Raw genomic sequence first — 22,361 nt, forward strand, 5'->3', positions numbered from 1 at the left:
GAAAAATGATCAAGCTTGTTTTTATTTATTGGTGGGTTAATAGTGCCAGGACTATTATCGTTGAATTAAAATTTATATTATATTGCAAAATGATGTATAATTACGATGATCATTATGATGTATAAATGGAATTGACTGTTGACAAATCGACTATCAAGTAATCATGTCTTGAAACAAACATTGAGGCAAAACGGACTTTGTAAAAGAGGAAAAAAATCCCAAGGATTTTCTGCCAGAAGTAAATATTTCAGTAATGACCTCCTGTGATTCCTGATGGGTTGATAAGCTTGTTGTGATTTTGTCACATCGCATGATTGGCTCCTGTCAAATAAAGAGCTGCCTGGTTCCCACGGACTTGTGTCTGCTATAATATGTCATTTTATGATATGGACATGTACGGCTTAAGGTCCTTTCTCTGTAAATGTAGTGGTTGTGGCTTAAATAAAAAAAACAGAAATTTTGATAACTGATTAATTCAATGTTAGTCAAAAAGATGTAGTCATAGTCGCATCCTTGTTGTACAATGACCACTGGAATATCATTTTGAAATTATTCTGATTCCTTGCTGAATACAATATGGCAAAACACTGCTGAAATTTTAATTTGAGCTAACATTACGGGTAGAATGTACGTGCTTGGGATGTACCAGTTAACAAAAACTTTATATCCAGACTCACTCTCTCTACCTTGATGCTTGATGTATGAACCCACTTTCAATGCACATTCATCCTGCAGACAGCTCCCTAGTAAACTGATAGTGTGGCATTTGGCCAAAGCTTTGTCTTCAATGTAGTGTAAATACATAGGCTAAGTGGACCTCATCTTTTCTTTCACTCTGTTTGCAGCCTAAATACGGGCATACAAAGTGGGGAAATATCCAGATGTCACCTAAAGATGAATAACAATGCACTGAGGAATGTCAGTCTTTCTTTGCAAAGATGACAATCAGTAAATAGTGAGGGTTTTGGACTGAGCTCATCAGTCAAACATGACAGTTAAATGCTACACAAAACCATGGACACAGCCTCTAGGTGTAAGGCATCCGGAGCTTTCCTGGGAAAGATTTACAATGGAGCTCCACACCTTCTGTGCTTATACTATTTTGTCACCTAAAACTGGATTACCTAAGTTGTACAATTGTAAATTCCACCTGCAATGAAAGTAAGCTTTCATCTACAACTGGGTTTCATGAATTGGAACAAAGTACTTTCAAATAATAGATAATGGAAAAGGCAGTGGGAGAATATGAGAAAGTGCTGTAAACCTGTTGCTGTCAAAGTCAGTTTCCCTTCACAACGGGGCCTTTTAAAAAGAGAACCTCAAAGGCACTCTGGTCATGTCGTCCTCCCCACCCTGTTCAACCCTTGTAAAGTCTTATGGAGAACACACATCAAAGAGCCTATAAGCTTTGAGCCTCAGTGGGCTTACTGTGCTTCACGCCCCCATAACCCATTGCTGAGAAGCTAGTGTTAAGGTTTAAGATGGGCAGGGGCTGAATCAGAGCAGTTTTGTGAAAGGGATGCTTGTATGGCAACTGGGGTAACATCAGTACACAAAAAAGCTGAACTTATACTGTAAATCAACACACAAGAAATAATGCGCCTTTTACCTGTAGAGTGAGGTTGAAGGTAAATGTTTCGTCAGCTTCAGGCAGGTCATCATCCTTCACGGCAATGAAGATAGTCTTACTAGATTCAGTGGCTAGCAGAAAGGCTGCGGCAGTAACAGCCTCAAAATCTCCTGTGTCGGCTCCCTCCAGCTGGAATAAATACAACAACAAAATTCTATCGCCATTTTATCATCCTGTTGTTCAAAGCAGGGGGAAGTCTCCTGAATGTCTGCACATGAACTTCACAACTAATCATTTCAAGAATGTATAACAGTTCATTCATGAGAAATTGTGTTGAACACATAATGCACTTCTCTGCCACATTCCGCTGCTTGGCCAGCTTGCCTTGTTAGACAGCAACTGTGAGCATCTGACACAAGCTCCCACGTGGAGCCCATAAATCCAAAGCCCTATTGAGTTTTCTGAACAGTTCCTGCTAACGCACAGGAGCTTTGATGTTGCCATCACTCTTTGCAAAGAATTAAAGTGGACTATCTAAAAATGGAATAGAAGGTCTGAAGGAGTAAGGTTCTCTGAATTCTCTGAATGGAGACAGCAATACTTTCTGAAACAGTGACTGTGTGGTGTTCAGAATATAGCAGAAGGTATTGATCATCACAGCAAAAATGTGTCCCACAGTACGTACCAGAACCAAAGCCGTGACATTGACAGGGTCTCCCACTCTCTCCACAACCAGGCGGACCACAGCTGTGCTGCTCTCGTTCACGATAAAGTCTGTCTGCCCCGAGAACCGCAGAGTGGCTGAATCGGATGTTATGCCGGGGATGGACAGAGCCAGAACCAACCCAGCAAACTGGAGGAAAGTGGGCATTCCTGCAGAAAAATGAGAACAGCTTTGAATCGGTTTGCGTTGACTGAAGACATACAATCCATTCCTGTTGTAGGTCAGAAGATTCAGGAGGGTCCCAACCTACTTCCCACACATCAGAACCATAATACAGCATTCTGCAATGAAATAAATGCATGCATTTCATTAGCGCCTAGTCTGACTATCGGCAATTACTTTCAACACAACATGCCAGTAGAAGTGAGTGGTATTAAACTGTGGTCTCTGCATTATGGAAAACCCACTGATACTACATCCACTAGTTTAACAGAAACACAGAAAAAGGGCAGTGTGAAAGAGGCTTTTGGGGCAGCTTGGCTCTGTTGATGGAGTGGTCGTCTCCCAACCTGAAGGTTATGGGTTCATGTGTCATCATGAACATGTTTTTTCAAGGTCCATAATCACAGAAACATTTAAAGAGGGAAAGATAGACCACGTGAAGATCAGTTGATTCAGTGGTTGCATAAACAGGATTTGTTATATCCTGTATGTGTCAAAGCTAATACTGCAGGATAGAAATAACACATTGTGCAGAATAGATCAACCACATGTTCAAAAAATGGTCACAGTGGTGACCGCCTGGTAACATTCCATAATTCATACAGATGTTGTCCTCATGCTGTCATGGCTGTTAAAGCACTTGTTGATGATGCCTTTTTTTCTTCACCACGCATACTCAGCATGTCAGGCCAAAGTAAATTTGACCAAACCAGTAGTTTCACTTATTTAGCGCAAAGTTTCATCGTCTTCTGCCAACTCTTTTCTCCTCTTTAATTATCTTCTCTGCTCTCCTGCTTCCTCCAATCATCTTAACATCTTCTCCTCAAGCTCAACCCTCTCCCCAGGAATAATCCTGAAGCTGGATGGAGTCACAGAGACAGTTGTCATGGTTAACACAACAAAGTAACACAGCATGACCAGCGGGGTGGAGCCAGCGGAGGAGAGCGGCTGCTGCCTTCAAAACTACATACCATGTTCTTTCATTCATAATCTGCACTATGTTGTCTTGGCAAGCGTATAAACATGCTCTTGATTAAAAGGTTAGAAAAAGAGTTTGATGCAGAATAATGTAGTCATACTGTTAAATCAGTTCATAAATGCCATGATAAGATGGCCTTGCAGTCAGGCTTGATTAATTTGGCCTATGTCTATGGATATTAATATTTGTATTTGGAAAGAGAGCTGGGGAAACCCATCAAAAAAGGATTTAAAGCTGCCAGGTGGTGTTGGACAGCAGCGAACACAGGGTTGAGGCTAAGGGGAAGGGAATAGAATGTGTTGCATGACAAAAAGAGGTTGGGTCTGGATAAATCCTCTAATTCATGCAATTATAATAATTTCTGTATATTTTGTATTTCCCCTAGGGTTGTTGCAATGTTCCTCATAGATTCTTTACATACTTTTTGCTATCTTTATATTGGGCTTAGGATGGACATTTAATTACTTTTACTGTTTTATTAGGGCATGTTCTGAGCTTGGGTCCCTACGGCGGCCTAGTGGTTAGTATATTGGCCACACAGGCAGAAGAGCTGGAAAATCTGGGTTTGAATCTCCATTTGGGCATCTCTGTGTGGAGTTTCTCCCTTGTGTGTGTGTGGGGGGGGGGGGGGGGGGGGGTTCTCTGATTACTCCGGTTTCCTTCCACTTTCCAGAAATATGTATGTTACGTTAATTTAAGACTGTAAATCAGGGGTAGGTAAAGTTTTTGAATAGTGCTTGTGTACCTTTTTTCAGGAGTACTTTACATCAGACCACATCAAATAATGAAATTGCATTTTACAGGTTTATAAGAATAAGACCGGAACGTACATGACTAAAGCATGTGTGATACACAATATGAACTATGAAGGATGAAACATTGACATTGAAGAGTATGTGAATGTAGGTAGGTTAAGTTTTAGTTGCCTGAATGACTGTATGTGAAAAGCTACTACCATCAAACGTTGTCTCAGACTGACTACTTGCAAGACTACTTGTAGCCAGCTTGTACAGTATGCTGTAGTTTATACTAAACAACCAACTAGGGGGCCATATTCAAACATTTGGCGGATGGCCAGATGTGGCGCCGCGGCCCGTAGTTTGCCCACCCCTGCTCTAAATTGTCCGTAGGTATGAATGTGAGTGTGAATGGTTGTTTGTCTACACTATACTGTGTGTGCCCTGCAATTGGCTGGCGACCATTCCACGGCGTACACCGCCTCTCACCCGAAGTCAGCTGCCAGCGAGCAAACCCCCGCATGACCCGAGTGAGGAAAAGCGGCATAGAAAATTGATGGATGGATGTTGATCTCAGTGTCATAGGTGTTACCACTCGGGAAGTCTACACGGTTGTAGCTCAACCTCCCCATTCTCTTTACCCAACAAACAATTTGATAATGACTCGACATTGCCTCTGCTAGTTATGGGTACTGCACAAATTTCACCTCATCATTTTCCCATAATTGAGATAGACTTGTGTGACTATTACCATTTTCTCTTCTCTGTCCATCTTCTTAAAATCCACAACAATCTAGTAAAGAAAACATCTTGTAGGCTTGGCTCCCATGAATTTAAACTACAAAACCCCAGCCCCAGAACAGCGAGGTGGTCCTTTTTGGTCCCATCCATTGACCAAATCTACAGCACGCCCTTTAAGGTGCCTAATAGAGAACAGATGATGTGTGAATGGAACAGGTTTATTTTATATTTTACTATTAGTGAGCTATTTTTGTTCTGGTGTTTTCTGATGTGCCAACCATGACCTCAGGGGTTACCAGCAGACCAAGGATCTGTCTGTCAACAAGAAAGCAGCATGGAGTGTTTGGCACAGAACTCTGACACTGATATAGCTGCACCACAGAAAGCTGTTACATCCATGCACACACATGCACATGCACATTTAACCAGCCAAGCTTCCACTGACACCCTATGTATCCAAAAATATATCAAGGTTTTAGTCGTGGCACACACAGTTGGTGATTGGCAAGGGCACAAATGCAGCATAAAAACACCCTGTCCATCATCAAAAATACAAAGAAAATTAAATGTACTTCAGGAGCCAAAAATCTGGGACCTTGTACTCTAACCAGCACAAAATACCACCGCAACTAAAGATTACTTATGCCGTGATCTCACAGTATATATACTATTGTCTTATCCGGGATGCAGAATATAACGAAAGACACTTGTAGAATTATTTTTTAAACAAAATCCCATTAAATCAAATTTGAGCTTTGCAGTTTCCTTCTTCACAAACAAGAGGAATACAATACAGTGTTTTTTGTTGATCTGCCTATCAATACAATACGTTTGCAGTTTTGCAGAAGAACTTTTTCAGAGGTAACGTGACCTATTTTATAAAGTTCAAACAAAATTTCTGTATGGAATTTGTAGTAACCTTTGTGCTTTGTACATTGTCTGTGTCTTCGCTGACTTCCTCCCACAATGTTGTATGTTGGGTTAATCAAAGACAAATTTCACAGACAATAGAACGGTGAATGTGAATGCTTTGGTCCTAATCAGTGACTGGGTGGCAATCAGTCCAGGGCAACCTTGCCTCCTGCTGCTATAGGCCCTAGCTATACAGAAAATTGATGGATTTGATGGATAAATCTTTTCCAGAGCGCCCTTCTCTGCAGCCACAACTCTGATAAGCACAGTGACCAGATGTGCTGATAATTCAGCCTGGGGTGTTTTGACCCAAGTCACTTATCAACCCAGCAGGGTCAAGACTGTTGCACTGGATCCCTTATCTATTTACTGATATCTGTATCTATCTATGTCTATCTAGCTATTTACTGATATACTGATATCCCAGTCAGACATGCTGGGGAGGTGTCTGGTTGCTGAGCAGCACAACAAGGATGCCTCTTGGGTTTCGCCTGACAGTGGCTAGTGTGTTGTAATCTTCTGTATCAATTATTCAAAGTAAGCCTTAGACTTTGTGGATGACTGTAGTTAAGTGTGGTGACACCACTGATTCTCTGCACAGTACTTGCCCTGTGTTTGTGTTTGACATCAAAAGTCATCATTCCTCTTTTTATCAAAACATACAAGACTTCTCAATGAAAATATGTCGTGACTAGGGATGACCGAGTACACTCAAACTGTACCTGTTCACCCATCTAAATTATCTGTATCTTTATCTGTACTCTGAATGGGGTATAAACCGGAACGGGGTGTAGTTTATCCAGAAATATGCGGGTCTTAAATCTGTTAGTTATTTTAAGTCAGCTGTTGCTACATTTATTTTTTATTATTCAGCTAATAAAAAATGTGTACTGTGTATATGTGTAAGTAATCTGTAAAACTTATTTTGGGATGAACTCTTAGTTACTTTGTGCTTTTTGTTTTATTTGTTAACTTTTCCAGTTGTTCTGCAATGTGCTGTTCAAAGGCCTTTAAAAAAATATGGTCCACAAATGGCCCATGGGCCTAACTTTGGACATCCCTGGTTTAGAAATTTCACAGGGAAGGGGGAGTGTTAACATACTAGCTTCATGCTCATACTCATACAAAAATCAGATACTCGTTTTCATCCCTAGATGTGACTATGACTCACTTGTGGAGTTTTTCTTTCTCATACGTATTTCCCACTATTGGACTATTGAATGTTTTAAAAGTGGAAAGTGATTCTTTTCTTGTACTTCCCTTCTGGAGGAGGGTGTGATTGACAGCAGTCTTTAAAGTCTTAATCAAAAGCTTTCCCATGCGTCTTCTTAGCCACGAGGCTCCCCTGATCCTGAGATGCCCTTGCCGACCGGTTTCTGGTTACATTGGATGGGAAAACACACAAGCTAAATAGCAACACAGACACATATCAATATATGTGATATCTGCAAACCTCTGTAAATTTTGTGAGACTTCAGTGAAATCTAAAAGTCATCTAAATCAAAAATAAAATCTGAAAAAATCTTAAATATTTTTCCCGCTCTTGTCTTAAAAACCCACAGTCTTCTCCACTCTGTTTATTGAGTTGTTTTACGTTAAAGCTGCGCTTATAAGACACCACTCCAGTGTGTCGGCTTTTACCCCAGAAACCACCCACAGACGGCGTGGCCACTGCTTGCACAGCAGGTCAACTCACAAGCCCATAATTGCATTTTGGATGTAGTTTTTCCTTTCTGGTGTTTTTAAATCAGTCAATGTTCTCACCATACAGAGTAGGAATTAAAAGACTTAATAAAGAATTTAGGTTTCACATTACGCACAGATCTTATTTTAGAGACTTGTACCTCAGTAAAAAGAAATGTATTTATTTTTAAAAGGGAAAAATTGACAACCTACCATTAGTTCTGCAAATAGGAGGAGGAAACGATGGCAGTGTGTGATGAATCACACTCAAATTATGCCAAAAGCTTGAATGAATATGCTTCTAAAGAACAAAAATGCATGAGGTCAGCACCCAGGCTATTGTCAGAGGATACTTCACAGCGGCCTTTCTCTCCCTCCTGTCAATCAAATGTGCATTTTACTGTGAAAGAAAAAAAACAGAGAGAGGGGAGAGTTTTCCTGAGGTATTGTCCATGCAGCTGTGGCATGCTGCTCTTAAGTTCCACTAAGTGCATCTCACATGCCTAGAAATAAAAGCAAGAATGCTTTCTCCTACTTAAGCAACAGCGGTCAGGACGGGATGTATAATAGGGAAAGTGGTTCCAATTCAGTAGGAACCACGGCGTATAAAACATTTTTTGCACATAGGCTCAATGATTAGCTTGTACGACACATGCAGATCGCGGCAGACAGAAAGAAACTTTGAGGGGATTAATCAAGGTTGTGCTCGCCACAGCCTTGCAGACCAACGGGCCAATTTGGAATGGGTATTACTTCATTGCATGTAACCGCTTGGGCCTGGATGAAATGCTAATTGAATTTCAAAAGACCTCTCAAAAGAGAGAGACCATGCAGAACAGAAGCTGTATTTTCATTGAGAAGAAGCAGGACTTTACGTTTCTTTGAACAGTGCACAATTTTAAGGAGCACACGTTTTGTTCTCTCCTGCTAGTTTGGAGGTTTTGTGGGCATTACTAACATGGCCACAGTTCTCTTTTCTTTATATTCTACAATTTTTGGGAAGCAAACTTCCACTCTAGAAGAATCAAAACCATACTATTCAGAATGGTCTTTTTTCTCCTCCTAATTGTAAACAAGAACCCGGCTGCACACATTCCCAGTACAGTAGGTGTCGAGGAGCCCCTTTCAAGAACTCCAGAGTGCCAGATGGCAGCACAGAGACTGGTTGTTCCCTTAGGTATTGATATAAAGGAACAATGTTGTTTATTTAATCTCAGTTTGTAACCTGCTCAAGGACTCTGGTCCAATCAATCACGCAACCATGGAACTGTAGTATTTCCTCAAAGAGTGGTTGACACAGTAAGGCATTTATTTGAAAGGAGACCTTTTACCATTAAAATGTTTGATTTTAGGCATGAGCAAGACACCTCGCTACCAAGTGGGGCCACCAACTAATTTTTTATCTGTAGGGCAAAAAGGATGGTCTGTTTCATTGCGGCAATGCAACTTTTATGGCAATACAGTGCAGCCTAATAATTTTGCATTATTGGCCATATATGAAATCCAAAGCATTCTATTCCCATCCTGGACCCCTGCAGTGCTTCACGTAAATGGATGAGTGCAATGTTTGTTATGATGAAATGTTTAACTCACAAAGCTATAATCTGGAATGACAGGCATTAAGAGACAAATAGTGGATGAATGCATGTCAAGACAAATAATGTGTTCAATCACCCTCATCAACTTTTGAAATTCCTCTGCCAAGACCTAATGCAGAACAATGACGAACATCAGAGATGCAAAAGGGGCCTGGGATGTGTGCATCCCCCCCTGCAGCGACAAACTACAAAAAACTGCAAAAGCGCCACACTGAAAGGGCTATTTTGTACAACACAAACATGTTTTCCATAATTTTAAAGCACATTACTTGAACCTAGTCATGGAGGAAAATGATGAAAAATTTATGAAAAAAGGATGAATGGAAGGATGGGCATTACTTAAGTGGCTTTTACTACATCCTACTAAATATGTAGTGTTGAACCTGACTAACTGAGGCTGTGAATTCTGTTTAATATATAACGGTATATAAGGTGTACAGAGTTGAGACACTGAACCCTGCAGTTTGTATGTCTGCGATAAACTGGATATGTCTATTTGTTTCCTTTTACAAGTTGACAGTAAAGGGGTGGGAGATATGGGTTTGCAGCAGTAATCGTCATACTACGGGAACCAAATGAGCTTGGGCGGGACCACCAAAGAGACCTCAGGATTGTTGGCCATCTTTTAGGGTCTACCACTTCCCTATCCTTCTGCTCCAAGGTCAGCAACCACTAAAACGTGTCTCCTGTCAGGAAGCACAACCGAATATGGGATTTATGGAAACATGGCATGAAGATCTCATTATATAAGACTTAAGACTAATTGAGTTTGTGTCTGTGCCTGGTCAGCCAATCTGAAAGGAACTTTGTTCGGGTTTTGAGAAGTCATGATCACACATTTGTATATCTTGTCCTTTTTACATTTTGGCTATCACCACTGTAAGTTTAAATCTGCATTATGACAACTGACTTTTGATTTAAAAAAAACTCATTCTCCGTGTTCTCATGAATGTATATACATTTAAACAGTGTCTCCCGAACTATCTTTTCATGACATGCCCAGTCTTGATGCCTACAAGTCATAAAGAATTCAATGTAATACAAGTCAAGACATTTTTATACAACCATGGACAGAGGGGCAGATGTCCAAGAAGCAACTGCTGTGCCAATGTTGACGCCTTCAAACTCGATTTCAGCTTGCAGTCGACTACATGGACAATATATAAACTATAAATATAGTGTAACCCATATTTGACAATACTCGTGAAAACTAAGAATGTTCCTAGCATAAACCGAGCTCAGGTTTACATTCGTCTCCAATGTTTTCGTTTGCAAAGTCCCGCTCTTTGAGTTTAACAAGACAGCGCCATCTCGCGGGACTTGGTGAGCCGCACTCAAGAAGCGGCCAACAATTCATACCTTTGGACAATTTGGAGTCGCCAATTAACCTAGCATGTTTTTGGAATGTGGGAGGAAACCGGAGTACCCGGAGAAAAGCCATGCATGCACGAGGAGAACATGCAAACTCCACACAGAGATGGTCGAGGGTGGAATTGAACCACCCTGGAATTGAACCACCCTGGTCTGTGCACTAACCACTCGACCGCCGTGCCGCCATGCATATATTTCTTTAATGAGCCTTGAAAATACACTTATGTAAATCTGAACTTGACATTAACTGAGTGACAGTGTCCTCATCAAAACAGGACCATGAAGGCTCCTTTTCTGTATTTTGATTTCCAATTTACAAACAAGAGATGGGAGATGATTTGTTTCCGTTTTTTTTATTTTCAGTATCAAAAAACAGGAATCGGGTAATTTCTTGTCTTTTCTTTACCTATATTAAAAGGAATGCCCAAAAGGCAATGTGTCTTTTTCATGCATAATTACTGAAGGTGTGACAAACAATGACAAACCACTTGTGTTTCAATGTCCAGTGTCATTCATCACAAAATCGATCACAAGGTGTCGAAAAGGATGCACAGCTTTGTGTTCATTCCCTTCCATAACCACACACTGGGAATGCTATCCCTCTCTCATACCCGGTAATCATTAATCTCACCCTGTCTCCGATGTACAACCCTTCAGGCTCTCTCATCAATGAGCAGCCCCCGTTTACGGCACTGTCCCCCTTTTGTGCCACTTGCCCATTAGGAGGCTGAGACAGAAGGAGGGAGAAAGCAGGCAGTAAAACAGTTTCCTCCCCGTGAATCACATTCGGGCCCTCACACAGGCCACTGAGGGCTGACCCCTGCCAGGCAATGACATAAACAGTGACAAACAAACGCCTGAGAGGATCTCAGGGGTTGCACATCAACAAGAATGGCCCAACGTGAGATCACAGACGTTAGTATTAATCAAAGTGTGCAAATTTCATGTCAGGTTTAGTTGCTTCTTTTCGGGAAACAAAGGCTGTGATGCTTCATTTTGTACCAAGGCGGTGGAGTGGGAAGCAGGTGTAAGTGCTGAATGGGTACAGAAGCTGCTCCTTCCCCACTCCTGCCTGGTGCAAGACGGATTAAACTGTGCAGAGGAGGCAACAAAAGAGATTTGTGAGAGAAGATGACATCATGTCACAACAATTACACGAGGTAGACACATTCAATTACTCAACTGGTGTAAATCATACAGCCTTGATAAAGGTATAAAATCTTGCAGACCGCATCCAAATGGGATAATTCACTTCACAAGTGTGCCAAGATTACTTAAAGTAGCCCTATAAATTGGTCAAGGGGGACTTTTTTATGAGTGTCCCCCTCCAAGCTCTCTCCCCTTGTGTGTGGATCCTTGTTTGATTTCCGTGGGCGAGAAAATGCCCACACAAAGAGGAGCGATCACACAGGAGATCCTGCATGTAACCATGGAAGCGTTTGTCTCTGTTGTCAATGGGTAAGCCGGCCATTCATTTGGTGATCGCATTGAATCAATATTTAGGCTTTTCAGTTTTATTAGCGAGGAGAGCAGTGTGAGAAAGAAAATTAGGACCGTGTCATTTATAATGGTTTACTTATAGTGTTATGTCTGCTTGGGTTGTCTGGCTTAATTGATGAGGAGACATTTATTTACAGCAACCATCCCTTGCTTTCTTAGAAATGAAAAAAATGTATAATAACAATAATATATAAATAATAATAATATTTTCCAGAACTTTTCGTATTATATCGAATTATAACATCATGCAATTTTACCTTTACACCTTGCCTGTCCAGTCCAAGTCCAAGAGAAATTACAGAGATATCCTTAAGCTTGAGGATAACATGGATGATGCCTCTTCTCCCCTTTGATGGTGTTTAAAAGTCGGCTATTCCTTCAGGCAGGGCAGTAGTGGGATCCGAGGTAGCAACATGAGCTGAAGCGCGTATTCCATCCAACTAACAAACGGGACTCCAGACGGTCAAACAAAAAGTAGCGGATCGGACCCAGGCTTGACCTCCCTCTCTCTATCTCGCTCTCTCTGTATGTCTCTCTCTCTCCATGTGAGAGCCACTATGGCTGTACACGTTCATAAGCACATGTACGCTGACCCTGTTGAAAGATTAGGTAGCTGTTGCTCAGTGGCTGAAGCTAATGAGACGGGATGTTGTTAATCTCCACTTTGTCTCCGAAAACGGGTTTCTCTTTGGCGGCCGACGGCGCCACCGTGTGAGCCGAAAGGCGAGCGCAGGACTCGTCCTCGCTTAAGTCATTCCGCTCAAATTTGTGGAAAAAAGTACGGAAGCAAACAAAATGACGCCATAGTTATCGTACCCGGGTGACATGCTTAGTATAAACCTGGGTTTGTCCCTTTATGTGCCATTTGTGGCAATGTCCCAATTAGAATACCGTAAAGTTAAAACATTAAATATAGTGTAACCCATATTTGACAATACTCGTGAAAACTAAGAATGTTCCTAGCATAAACCGAGCTCAGGTTTACATTCGTCTCCAATGTTTTCGTTTGCAAAGTCCCGCTCTTTGAGTTTAACAAGACAGCGCCATCTCGCGGGACTTGGTGAGCCGCACTCAAGAAGCGGCCAACGTCATGACGTCACATGTGTGTTGACGTGGCTTGAGCAGTAGCAGCTCAACACTTGTAGCGAAGCTCGCTAGCATGTGTGGAGGTAATGCTATAAAACGGCGAAAAGGTGACGCTGAGGATTACTATACCCCCCACGCCGTCATGGGTGTTATTGAGGATAACTAGCTGATCGGTGTTCACGTATTTAGGTAAGAAAAGTTGTATGTTTTTAAAAACATATCACAATAAACTATACCGATCGAACTGTTGCAGCCATATACAGTAGACGCTACTTAGCTTTAGCATAGTCTGTGCTAATGTTTTTTTACTTTGCCAGTTCAGCTTAATGATGAACCTTCGATGAGGGTATTTTACTAACTCAATATTTTCTACCCTCAAGTCATACGAGAAGTGTATATTGAGAATGCAAAACTTTTACTGTCTGCATAAATGCGTACGCGCGTTAAATAGTATTTATATTAGGCAGGCTCGTTTAATTAATTGCAGTGCTCTTCGTTTGCTTTACTTACCTTGTAATGACTTGAGAACATGTCAAGATAAGGTTTATATAAACGACGTTGATGAGTACTTTACACAGTGTACACATTGTTACAGCCAAGATAACAAAGACATTTCCACCTCCAAGATAAGCGGTATAGAAAATAGATGGATGGATGAAACTTGAACAGTGTCGGGCTCAAATTGTGGCCAGTGGTTAACCACTGTAGATTTAAGATTTTGTACTATTTGACAAAGACCTAATTCTAATTTGATGCCTGTTCATGTGATTTCATGGGAAATTTAATTGTTTAATTAATATGTTCAGTTCAGAATGACAGAATTAACAAAATAATTAAATGTTTACTACTGCTAGCTTACGAGCTACCTGTTGGAGATCACTGTGATAGCATCACTGTCTCAAAGTTGGACACACGATGTGTTTATGTTTAACAACGTCAACACACAGTGTTTTGAAGACAAGCATTATAATGAAGAAGCATTATAAAAAAAGAGAGCAAGCTTGTTAGGTGATACTTTAAAAAAGTAAGATAGCATGCTCCACTTGAACGTGGCAGCCACTTGTAGCTTACCCGTGGGACAAAAAACAAAGGCAGTGAGAGCCAGGCAAAATGTGTAAACAGATGCCAGAAAGTCAAATGAGACGGAAACGTGAGCGATCACACACACTGGCGTAGATAGGTGTAGCATGTGACAAGCTGTTGTCACTTGACTACATATTTTACTGACTATTTTTCATTCTCACGATAAGGATCAGAGTGAATGTCAACACGACTGTTTGCATACATACTTTATCTAGTCGCTCATGCTTAAGTGCCAAAAGGCAGACAGATGACTCCGGTGCATGTTTTTCAAAATAAAGCACAGTGAAACTTTTATATTTGAAATTGTTTTCCAAGTAATTGTGGTCAATATTGAAAATGCACTGCCTGAAATAAACATGAATATCTTCTACCCTATTAAGGGTAATGTAAATCAAATCATGCATTATGATATACAACTAATATAATGTTTTCCTCCTTTAATACAGTGAAAATGACTGGTCGAGGTCAGCACTATGGGTTCCAAGCCGCCACCATGGTTCAAACTTCCAATGGTGGTCATGCCTACCTGTTTGGGACCAATAATTCAGAGAATGAACTATCCGAGGAGGATGGGGAAAGCTTTGAGCTGCGGCCACGTGGCAGAGAAAGAAACAAAAGGAGCACGTCCAGAGAGAGGGTAGATGATATTGTCTACCTGACTAGAGATATCAAGGAGGGGGACACCCTGAACAGCATTGCCTTGCAGTACCATTGCTCGGTAAGTGTTACTTCACTCACTGAAACTAAAAGTGGGAGATGGTCTGTTTGCTGTGCTTTTGACATAGCCATGGAAATCAGCGTCCTGTGTTGCCAGTATAAAACCTCTAGTAACTTTACAGGTCATCATAAGTAGCATTTTAACATTCCTAATGACCATGCAAGGCTATGAAAAATGTAAAATAAATATGCCGAAATACGTAAACTTTATTCTGAGGTCATCTTTTTCCTGTCATGAAGTTCTGTGTAAAGGGTCACAAAATTGGGTGAGTCAAAGTCAACCTGGCAAGTCGCCACTCTTTGCGGTAGCTTTAGAGGCTGGATGTGACCCATGTGTGAAAAGGGATAGCGGAAAGCTGGGTCCAGGGTGAGAGATTTGAAAGCTATTGTCACAGGCCGCTGATGTAGTCAGTGAGAGAGTGCACACAGACGTGGCAAGATTTTTGGTTATGTGTGAAGAGTATGAATAAATCGTTTTTACTTCCACATATGTCCATCTGTTGCAGCAGATGTGTGGGATATATTTGGACTTGGCTGTAGTATGCGCAATAGCCAGGACAAAGACATGTCTACCTTTCCTGTATAGTAATATGGGTATCATCTGGTTATGTGGTTATAATCACACTTTGACTTTGCCTGGGCTCACAATAACGATGTACCGATGGCCCGGGGTAAGTTAAAACAAAATTTGGGCAAATAAATCCAATCAGTGATATTCCCGTCAGGGAAGTGCACTTTGGCATGCCATACTGCGAAGAGTTTTTTTAAAAGTGGTTCTTGTTGGGTGTTGGTAAAACACGGACTGCGTAATTCCGGTGGTAATTTGCAAACCAATCCTTGCAAATCTTGAAATGGACCAATCAGAATTTTTTATTTAGACCGCAGTCCACAGTCCGCGTTTTACCCACACCTGTTCTTGTTCGCGATCAACCAATCAGCGATCTTTGACTAGGAAAACATCTATCATGGCGTCCCTGCCAACATCATTTAATTCTTAAACAACTTCTGAAGGAAAACACCAAAAAGTGATGAACCAGTGCCTCCTAAACAAGTATTTTATTAGCGGCAGCAAATCAAATGATGGCACAGGTGAGTGAATCACATTGCTGTGACAATTTGAAGTGGTCACAATGAAACACCACCGATTAGATCCAATACCAAGTGCTGATTTTGCACAAGTTACAAAATCTAGCGCTTCCATTTCTCTGTGTATTTTTCTCACCTTTGCTTCACAAATTATTGTCTGACCATTGAGCATTTTTTTCTGGATTAAAAACACTTTACTAGTACACAAATGTGTATATTCTATAATGTTTCATTGTGGTGCAGAACTTATAAATATCACTGCTTACTACAACTACGATGTGTAAGGTAGTATGGCATGCCATGTTAACATATATCTCCACAATTTGATCTATTTAATCATGATCTATGTAGGAAAACAACCACAAGAGATGATAATCATTTAATCTTTATTTGAGATTCTCATGTGATGCCACAAAAATTAGATGATATCATTATGGCAGTCTTTTCATTTTACATGGGGCAAGTTTGGGCAAGTAGTTCTCACCTTAAGGATTCCCCCAGGGCAAGTAATTTTTGTTTTTAATGTAGAGCCCTGTTTGCTAACACTAAATATGTCCAATTTCTTTAGTTTTAACATCTTTTTAACATGTTTTTAATGTAGAGCCCCGTTTGCTAACACTAAATATGTCCAATTTCTTTAGTTTTCACATCTCGGTGTGACGTCCCTGTTTATATGCACCGTCTTCACTGCGATTATTGGTCATACACTATGTGCCTCGCAAAACGCTAGGCGCTTATGTTTGTTTCAGCGCGGGTAAAGGTTTGGCTTTTCCGGTTGACCTGTTGCTTTACATATAAACATCATGGTTGGTGACTTCTGATAAGCGACTTTGGGCTTATTTCCCATTTTGTTTTTGGCTTGTTTGCAGAGACCTGGCCAACACGTTACGGCCCGGAATATGCATGGGACTTTTATGAGCCACATTTTACAACCAAACATGTTTCAGTTGAAGTTATTTTTGCAAATTTTTGCATACCGGACCATGTCCATCAAACAGTCCAGTGTGAAATGCCGTTGACAGATTAAAATATTTTTCTTTTGCTGGTAGGGAATCAGGAACTCCCACCACTTGAGCCTGATGTTTTCCTCGTTAGGAATTGTAAACAAATGCAGCTTTCCCTTACATCCAAAGAAGCACTTCCTGGGAGACATTGCTAATACCCTAAACAGAGAAGCAGAGCTTGGGAGAGGGCAGAGAGCTTATCTGGCCTACAGTGCACGCCCATATAAGGAAGCCTGTCAATCTGTGACTTCACAAACCACCAGTGTTAAAGCACCCTCTGAAACAGCATCCCAAACTTCTTTCAGGGCTCACTTCCAAACTTCATTATCTGAAACTTTGGCATCGTTTAACACAAGAATACAACATTCTAACTACATTTATAGGTCAGAAAAGTGGAAAAAGCATAATATTAAACTTACTGTATGTACTCGTGTGTTTCTTAGGTGGCAGATTTAAAGCGTGCAAACAATCTCCTGACAGAGCAAGACTTCTTCGGCCTGAGATCTGTAAAAATTCCTGTCAAACGCTTCAGCGTCCTGACAGAAACTCACAATACTGGACCTCTCAAATCAGCCCCCTCTTCTGAAACCCACCGCCTGACCCATACCTCGCCTATCACCTCCCTCCCTGTGGAGTCTTCCACAGACTCCTCCTCTTCCACAGACAGCGTGGAAGGCTTCCTCATGGAGAAGGACAAGGACATCGAGCGACTGGTCAAATCCACCGCTCCATCGAGGAGCAGCCTCAACGAAGTTGTGTCCTCTTTAACCCTCCAGCAGAATCAGCTCTTGCTGGGAAAAGGAGAGTACAAACCAGTGGAGAAAAAGGACCCTTATTACGGAGCAGACTGGGGCATGAGATGGTGGACTGCTGTGGTCATCATGCTGGTGGTCGGCATCGTCACGCCTGTGTTTTATCTGTTGTATTATGAAGTCCTCATGAAAACTGAGGGCAGCCATCACAGCACGCCAATAGAGGGCCTGCGGGACATGTCTCCTGGACATCTCCATGGTGCCATTCCTTCAGAAGACAGTTATGCAGGAGCTGGCTCCCCACACCATGCTGGAGCTGTACCTCATGAAACCACACAAGGCCTCAGAGTGGACAGTGCAGAACACGGAAAGACATAGCATCTGTAGTGGCATAGTAACTCTAATGACATGATTAAAAACAATGCAATCTTGTCACTTTAATAGGGAACAAACATTTACACTATATATTTCTATTAATTTAAACCAAGATGACCACCCAAATGGACACGGTCATTCATGCTGCTGCTGCCTTTGAAGCCACATGCAATGTTCCCTAAGTATGGACAATTCATGTCCATTCTTTGAAATGTTTAATTATGCATTTGGGCTTAAAGTTATTTTATTGTATTTGGTCCGTTTTGCATACGACATGGTTATTTCTAGGATGAATCATGTTCATTGTTCTAATTTAGAAATAATATATTTCCAGACTATTGTGCCATTGTACACTCATGGAAGTTAATTAGTGATGTACTTTCTTTTTAAACTGAGGAAATGTCATTAAAAAAATATTAGGCTCATTGGAAAATATTCCTCCAATGACTCAATTATGACAGGTTTTGTGTAAAGCCCTTTTACTTCAATACTTGTGTAGATTATGGAAAAGCATTTTTCTGTTGACAGTATGTGCCTTTCAACCTGTGGAAATGTTCTTACAGGCTGGAGAATAAAGAAAACTATTTTCAAATATTGCCAGCATGGATACATGGCATTGTTATTTACAATTCTTTAAAGAAAACTTTTTTTTTACAATATAAACAATACATTTTACAGCAGTCCAACCCAATATATAATGAAAATAAATTAAAGTCATTGAGGTAAGAGTCAGTATGTTGCTTCTCCATCCATATTGTCATCGCTGCCTGCCGCAAAGTCTTCACCATTGTCAAAGTAGCTTTCAATGTAGTCATTGTCCTAAAAAGTGAAAATAGTTGAAACAGTAACCTCTGGTAGTCATTTGTGATTATGACATACGTATTTGGAAATCAGATCAAACCTCAACTTCCTCTTCCTCATATTCCTCGCCTTCAATGTCCTCCTCTTCCTCCTCTTCATTTCCTGTCTTCTGTGGTTTGTCTTCGTCTGACTTGTCACCTCCGTCTTTTTTCTCCAGCTCCTGATGAATTAACAACATTAAAAGCATGCCAAAAAAAAGAACCTGATCAACTTACATTCAATTTAGTCAACACGTCTTCTGCATCTTTGCTGGATATCTTCACTGTTTTCTTCTTTTTTGAGCCTGTTGGATTTGCCGAGTTAGTCGAAGTATTCTTTCCCTGACCACATTTTGAGTCAAAAGTACATTTTATATGTGATAAATGGATCTCTTACCTGGAGATGACAGGCAAGTAGAAAACAATAAATGACATTCATATAACTACTTCATACGTTCTAATATGAAAAATAGTCTTAAATTAATTTTCTAGCCTTTTATTTAACAAAATAAAAATCTAACTTAATCCAACTGTAATAGTACAGCCAGTTTGAATGGGATTAAAATACCTGCTTTCACTCTTGTTTTCTTCTTTTGTGGCATCAGTTCTTTTGGGAAGATATTCCAGTCTTAAAATATAAAGCATATACATTACAGATATTCTCAATTTTCATAATGCAATACAGTGGAACCTTGGTTATTGTCTTTACTTTTTTCCAAAATTATTTTCCCAGAAATAATGTAAATCCAATTAATTAGTTCCAGAAAGCCTTATGCGTTATTTATATGCATTTATAATAGTTTTATGAATGTAAAACTATACAAACGTGTTTTGTGTTAACATTTTTGAGAGTCAATCACTGACGTCAGACGGGCGACATCACTGACTTTGGTAGTAAGCGAAGGATGCCAACAGAACGTTTTGTGATAAAAGTACATTAAGAGCAAAGTTGGACTCAAAACGCACGTCATATTGTACACCAACTGGATTTGGCATAAATCTTCGACGTTAACCAAAAAACTGCAACAGACGCTAACCAAGGTTCCACTGTCATGTTTTTTTTTATTACCTGGTGTCCATTCCTCATCATCTATCTGCTTTTGCTTCAAGTATCTCTCAGTGTATTTCTCCACATCTGTTTGAAGTGAACAAGACAATACTTTATTTTTATATACTTTCTCACTTTTTTCCCACCCAGCACAATGTAGGTTAGGATTTTTGTGTTCAGCTGTGTTGTCACTGACTAATATTTTAATTAGTTTGATGATCTGAAACATTTGTGTGTGACAAACATGCAAAAAAATAAGAAATCAAGAATAAACCCTGTGACTAGCACAAAAATCAAATGTACGAACTGGATTATACAACAGAACATTTAATGTACATTCAAGAAGAAAAGGCCTACTGGTATATTCTTATACAGCATGTATCACTTCCTAATTGCTGCATCCAATGAGTTGAAGGTTTGAAATGCATTCCTCACCTGCCTTTTTGGAGTGGAACTTGATGTTGTATGGCATCCGCTGCATGGTTCCCCTCATTTCCTGTTTGAGAGCCAGCATGTAGTCCTCCTCTTCACCAACCTTCAGTGGCACAGGCTTGAAGTCTGTGACCTGGAAGAAGAAAGATTACATAAAGCAATATCCTCGTCTGTTCAGCCTCAGATGACTCTCTCTTGTTCTAGACCAGGGGTCTCAAACACGCGGCCCGCGGGCCAAATGTGGCCCGCAGGACACTAGTTTGAGGTCCCCGCCTTGATATGAAAGTTTAATGTGCAAGTTTGATATGGATGCTGTATGGTATCATGTACCCAGAAAAAATTATTCCGTTTGATTAATGTTCATGTTAAAGGTTAAATAACTGTTAATAGGTATCCTCCCTATCCGTGTGGAAGTGGTAAGTTTTTGGCTATTTAAGTTTAAAGGAAATAACTTGAAGGCTACCGTTTAGGTCGCTAGCTCTCTAGTTTGCGAGTTAGCATGTGTCTCAAGACCCTGCAGTTGCGCAATATGTTGTAAATAAAAAGAGTATAAATGTGACTATAGTCGTGTTTTGTCATGTCTATAGACATGACAAAACACGACTTTATTAACAAAGCATAAAAAAATTAACAGCATTATTAGAGCCCTGTATACAGGGCTCTAATAATGCTTTGTTAAAAATGGCAAAAATAATTTGTCTACCCACCAACTATATGTGGTTTCTTAAGTTTTTATTATTTGCCGTTTTATTATTATTATTATTATATTTATTTATTTATTACTGATTGATTTATTTTCTTTATTCTTGATTTGTTTATTTATTTTTCATCTTATTTTGTGTAGAAAAATAAAAAGTAAGATATTTGAGAACAGTGGAATGTTTTATCAGAGCTTTTATTGTAGAAAATTGGAACCAAAGTGAAGTTTTTTTTTTAATTGTTTTTTAATAAATGCTTTTTTTTTTTTTTTTTTTTGGAAAAACCTGATGCGGCCCAGTCTCACCCAGACCCAAGCCCCAGTGGCCCCCAAGTAAATTGAGTTTGAGACCCCTGTTCTAGACCCATTTTTAAAAACAAAAACGTTTTTTTTGCAATCATATTTCTTAGCAAAACTCCATGATAACTTTCCAGGTCATTGACGTTGGTGAGTGACAGGCAGAAAAGCTCTTAATAACAGCAGTGGTTAACTTATTGTTACACTTGTTTGACAATGGGACCGATTACCGGTATTTATTCATAAAATCCAGATTCAGCAGAGAAAGACTGATGTGATGGTGTGTGTGTGTGTGTGTGTGTGTGTGTGTGTGTGTGTGTGTGTGTGTGTGTGTGTGTGTGTGTGTGTGTGTGGACTTACTGGAAAGAGTGGACTGGGCCCCACCCTGGCTTCTGGCATGCTGCCTCTGCCGATGCCCAGAGCTTCGATGTTGAAGGTGAAAGCAGCCACTCCACGTCCCTTACCTGCCATGATTATTGCAAACCTTGTCTACACCTGCAACACACACACACAATGCATTACGTCAGTGTGTCCAGCATGTGCTCATGTCAGGACAAATGTTGACATCTTGCAGCATATTGTACTGCCCTGAAATGATGCAGCATATACAGTAGATAGTATAGTGAGTATAAATGATCATACTCACTATTGGGAATGTTAAATCCGTCAGAACTGAGGCATAAAAGCGAGCTTGTACACTCTACTAAGGCTCCGTGGCTTTACTCGGTGGGGTAGCGTGTCATGAGCATCCACGTGATCTAGAGTGATAGTTTTAAATCAAACACACGCACAGTTAAATATCATGAAGTAGGAGTCTTTTTAACACCGGCAACGTGGACATATTCAAGCCAGCATGCCGACACGGGTGCGACTCCCTTCCCCTTTAAACTACGTCACGAGAGGTGTGGTTTATTTTCAACCAATAGCCATGAAACTGTGCATTTTTGTTTTCCGCATTTTTGTCCAAT

General features: G+C 40.4%; 3 protein-coding genes across 5 annotated transcripts in view; 1 reads left to right on the plus strand and 2 right to left on the minus strand.

Annotated features, from left to right (window-relative positions):
• adgrv1 (adhesion G protein-coupled receptor V1) overlaps nucleotides 1–12,957 on the minus strand; it is a 77,234-nt gene extending 64,277 nt beyond the window's left edge. For all 3 annotated transcript variants that reach the window (XM_058071122.1, XM_058071121.1, XM_058071120.1), the window contains exons 1-3: nucleotides 12,235–12,957; nucleotides 2,256–2,443; nucleotides 1,610–1,759 (exon numbers count right to left, since the gene is read on the minus strand). In XM_058071122.1, coding sequence (XP_057927105.1) covers nucleotides 1,610–1,759; nucleotides 2,256–2,441 — 336 coding nt within the window. In that variant the 5' untranslated portion in view covers nucleotides 2,442–2,443; nucleotides 12,235–12,957. The remainder of the gene's footprint in view (nucleotides 1–1,609; nucleotides 1,760–2,255; nucleotides 2,444–12,234) is intronic.
• A 137-nt stretch (nucleotides 12,958–13,094) lies between these two features.
• On the plus strand, nucleotides 13,095–18,676 carry lysmd3 (LysM, putative peptidoglycan-binding, domain containing 3). Its single transcript, XM_058071771.1, has 3 exons — nucleotides 13,095–13,252; nucleotides 14,593–14,864; nucleotides 17,397–18,676. The coding sequence occupies exons 2-3, from the start codon at nucleotides 14,598–14,600 to the stop codon at nucleotides 18,081–18,083; spliced, it is 954 nt and encodes a 317-aa protein (XP_057927754.1). The 5' UTR covers nucleotides 13,095–13,252; nucleotides 14,593–14,597; the 3' UTR covers nucleotides 18,084–18,676.
• On the minus strand, nucleotides 18,218–22,265 carry polr3g (polymerase (RNA) III (DNA directed) polypeptide G). The gene is made up of 8 exons (XM_058071774.1): nucleotides 22,040–22,265; nucleotides 21,754–21,888; nucleotides 20,403–20,532; nucleotides 19,989–20,054; nucleotides 19,488–19,547; nucleotides 19,157–19,224; nucleotides 18,982–19,101; nucleotides 18,218–18,899 (listed from the first exon to the last, which is right to left on the minus strand). Exons 2-8 carry the CDS (start codon nucleotides 21,862–21,864, stop codon nucleotides 18,810–18,812), a joined length of 645 nt encoding a protein of 214 aa, XP_057927757.1. The 5' UTR covers nucleotides 21,865–21,888; nucleotides 22,040–22,265; the 3' UTR covers nucleotides 18,218–18,809.
• Nucleotides 22,266–22,361: the final 96 nt, after the last annotated feature.

The sequence above is a fragment of the Doryrhamphus excisus genome, chromosome 4 (genome assembly GCF_030265055.1).
Source record: "Doryrhamphus excisus isolate RoL2022-K1 chromosome 4, RoL_Dexc_1.0, whole genome shotgun sequence".
NCBI lineage: Eukaryota > Metazoa > Chordata > Actinopteri > Syngnathiformes > Syngnathidae > Doryrhamphus > Doryrhamphus excisus.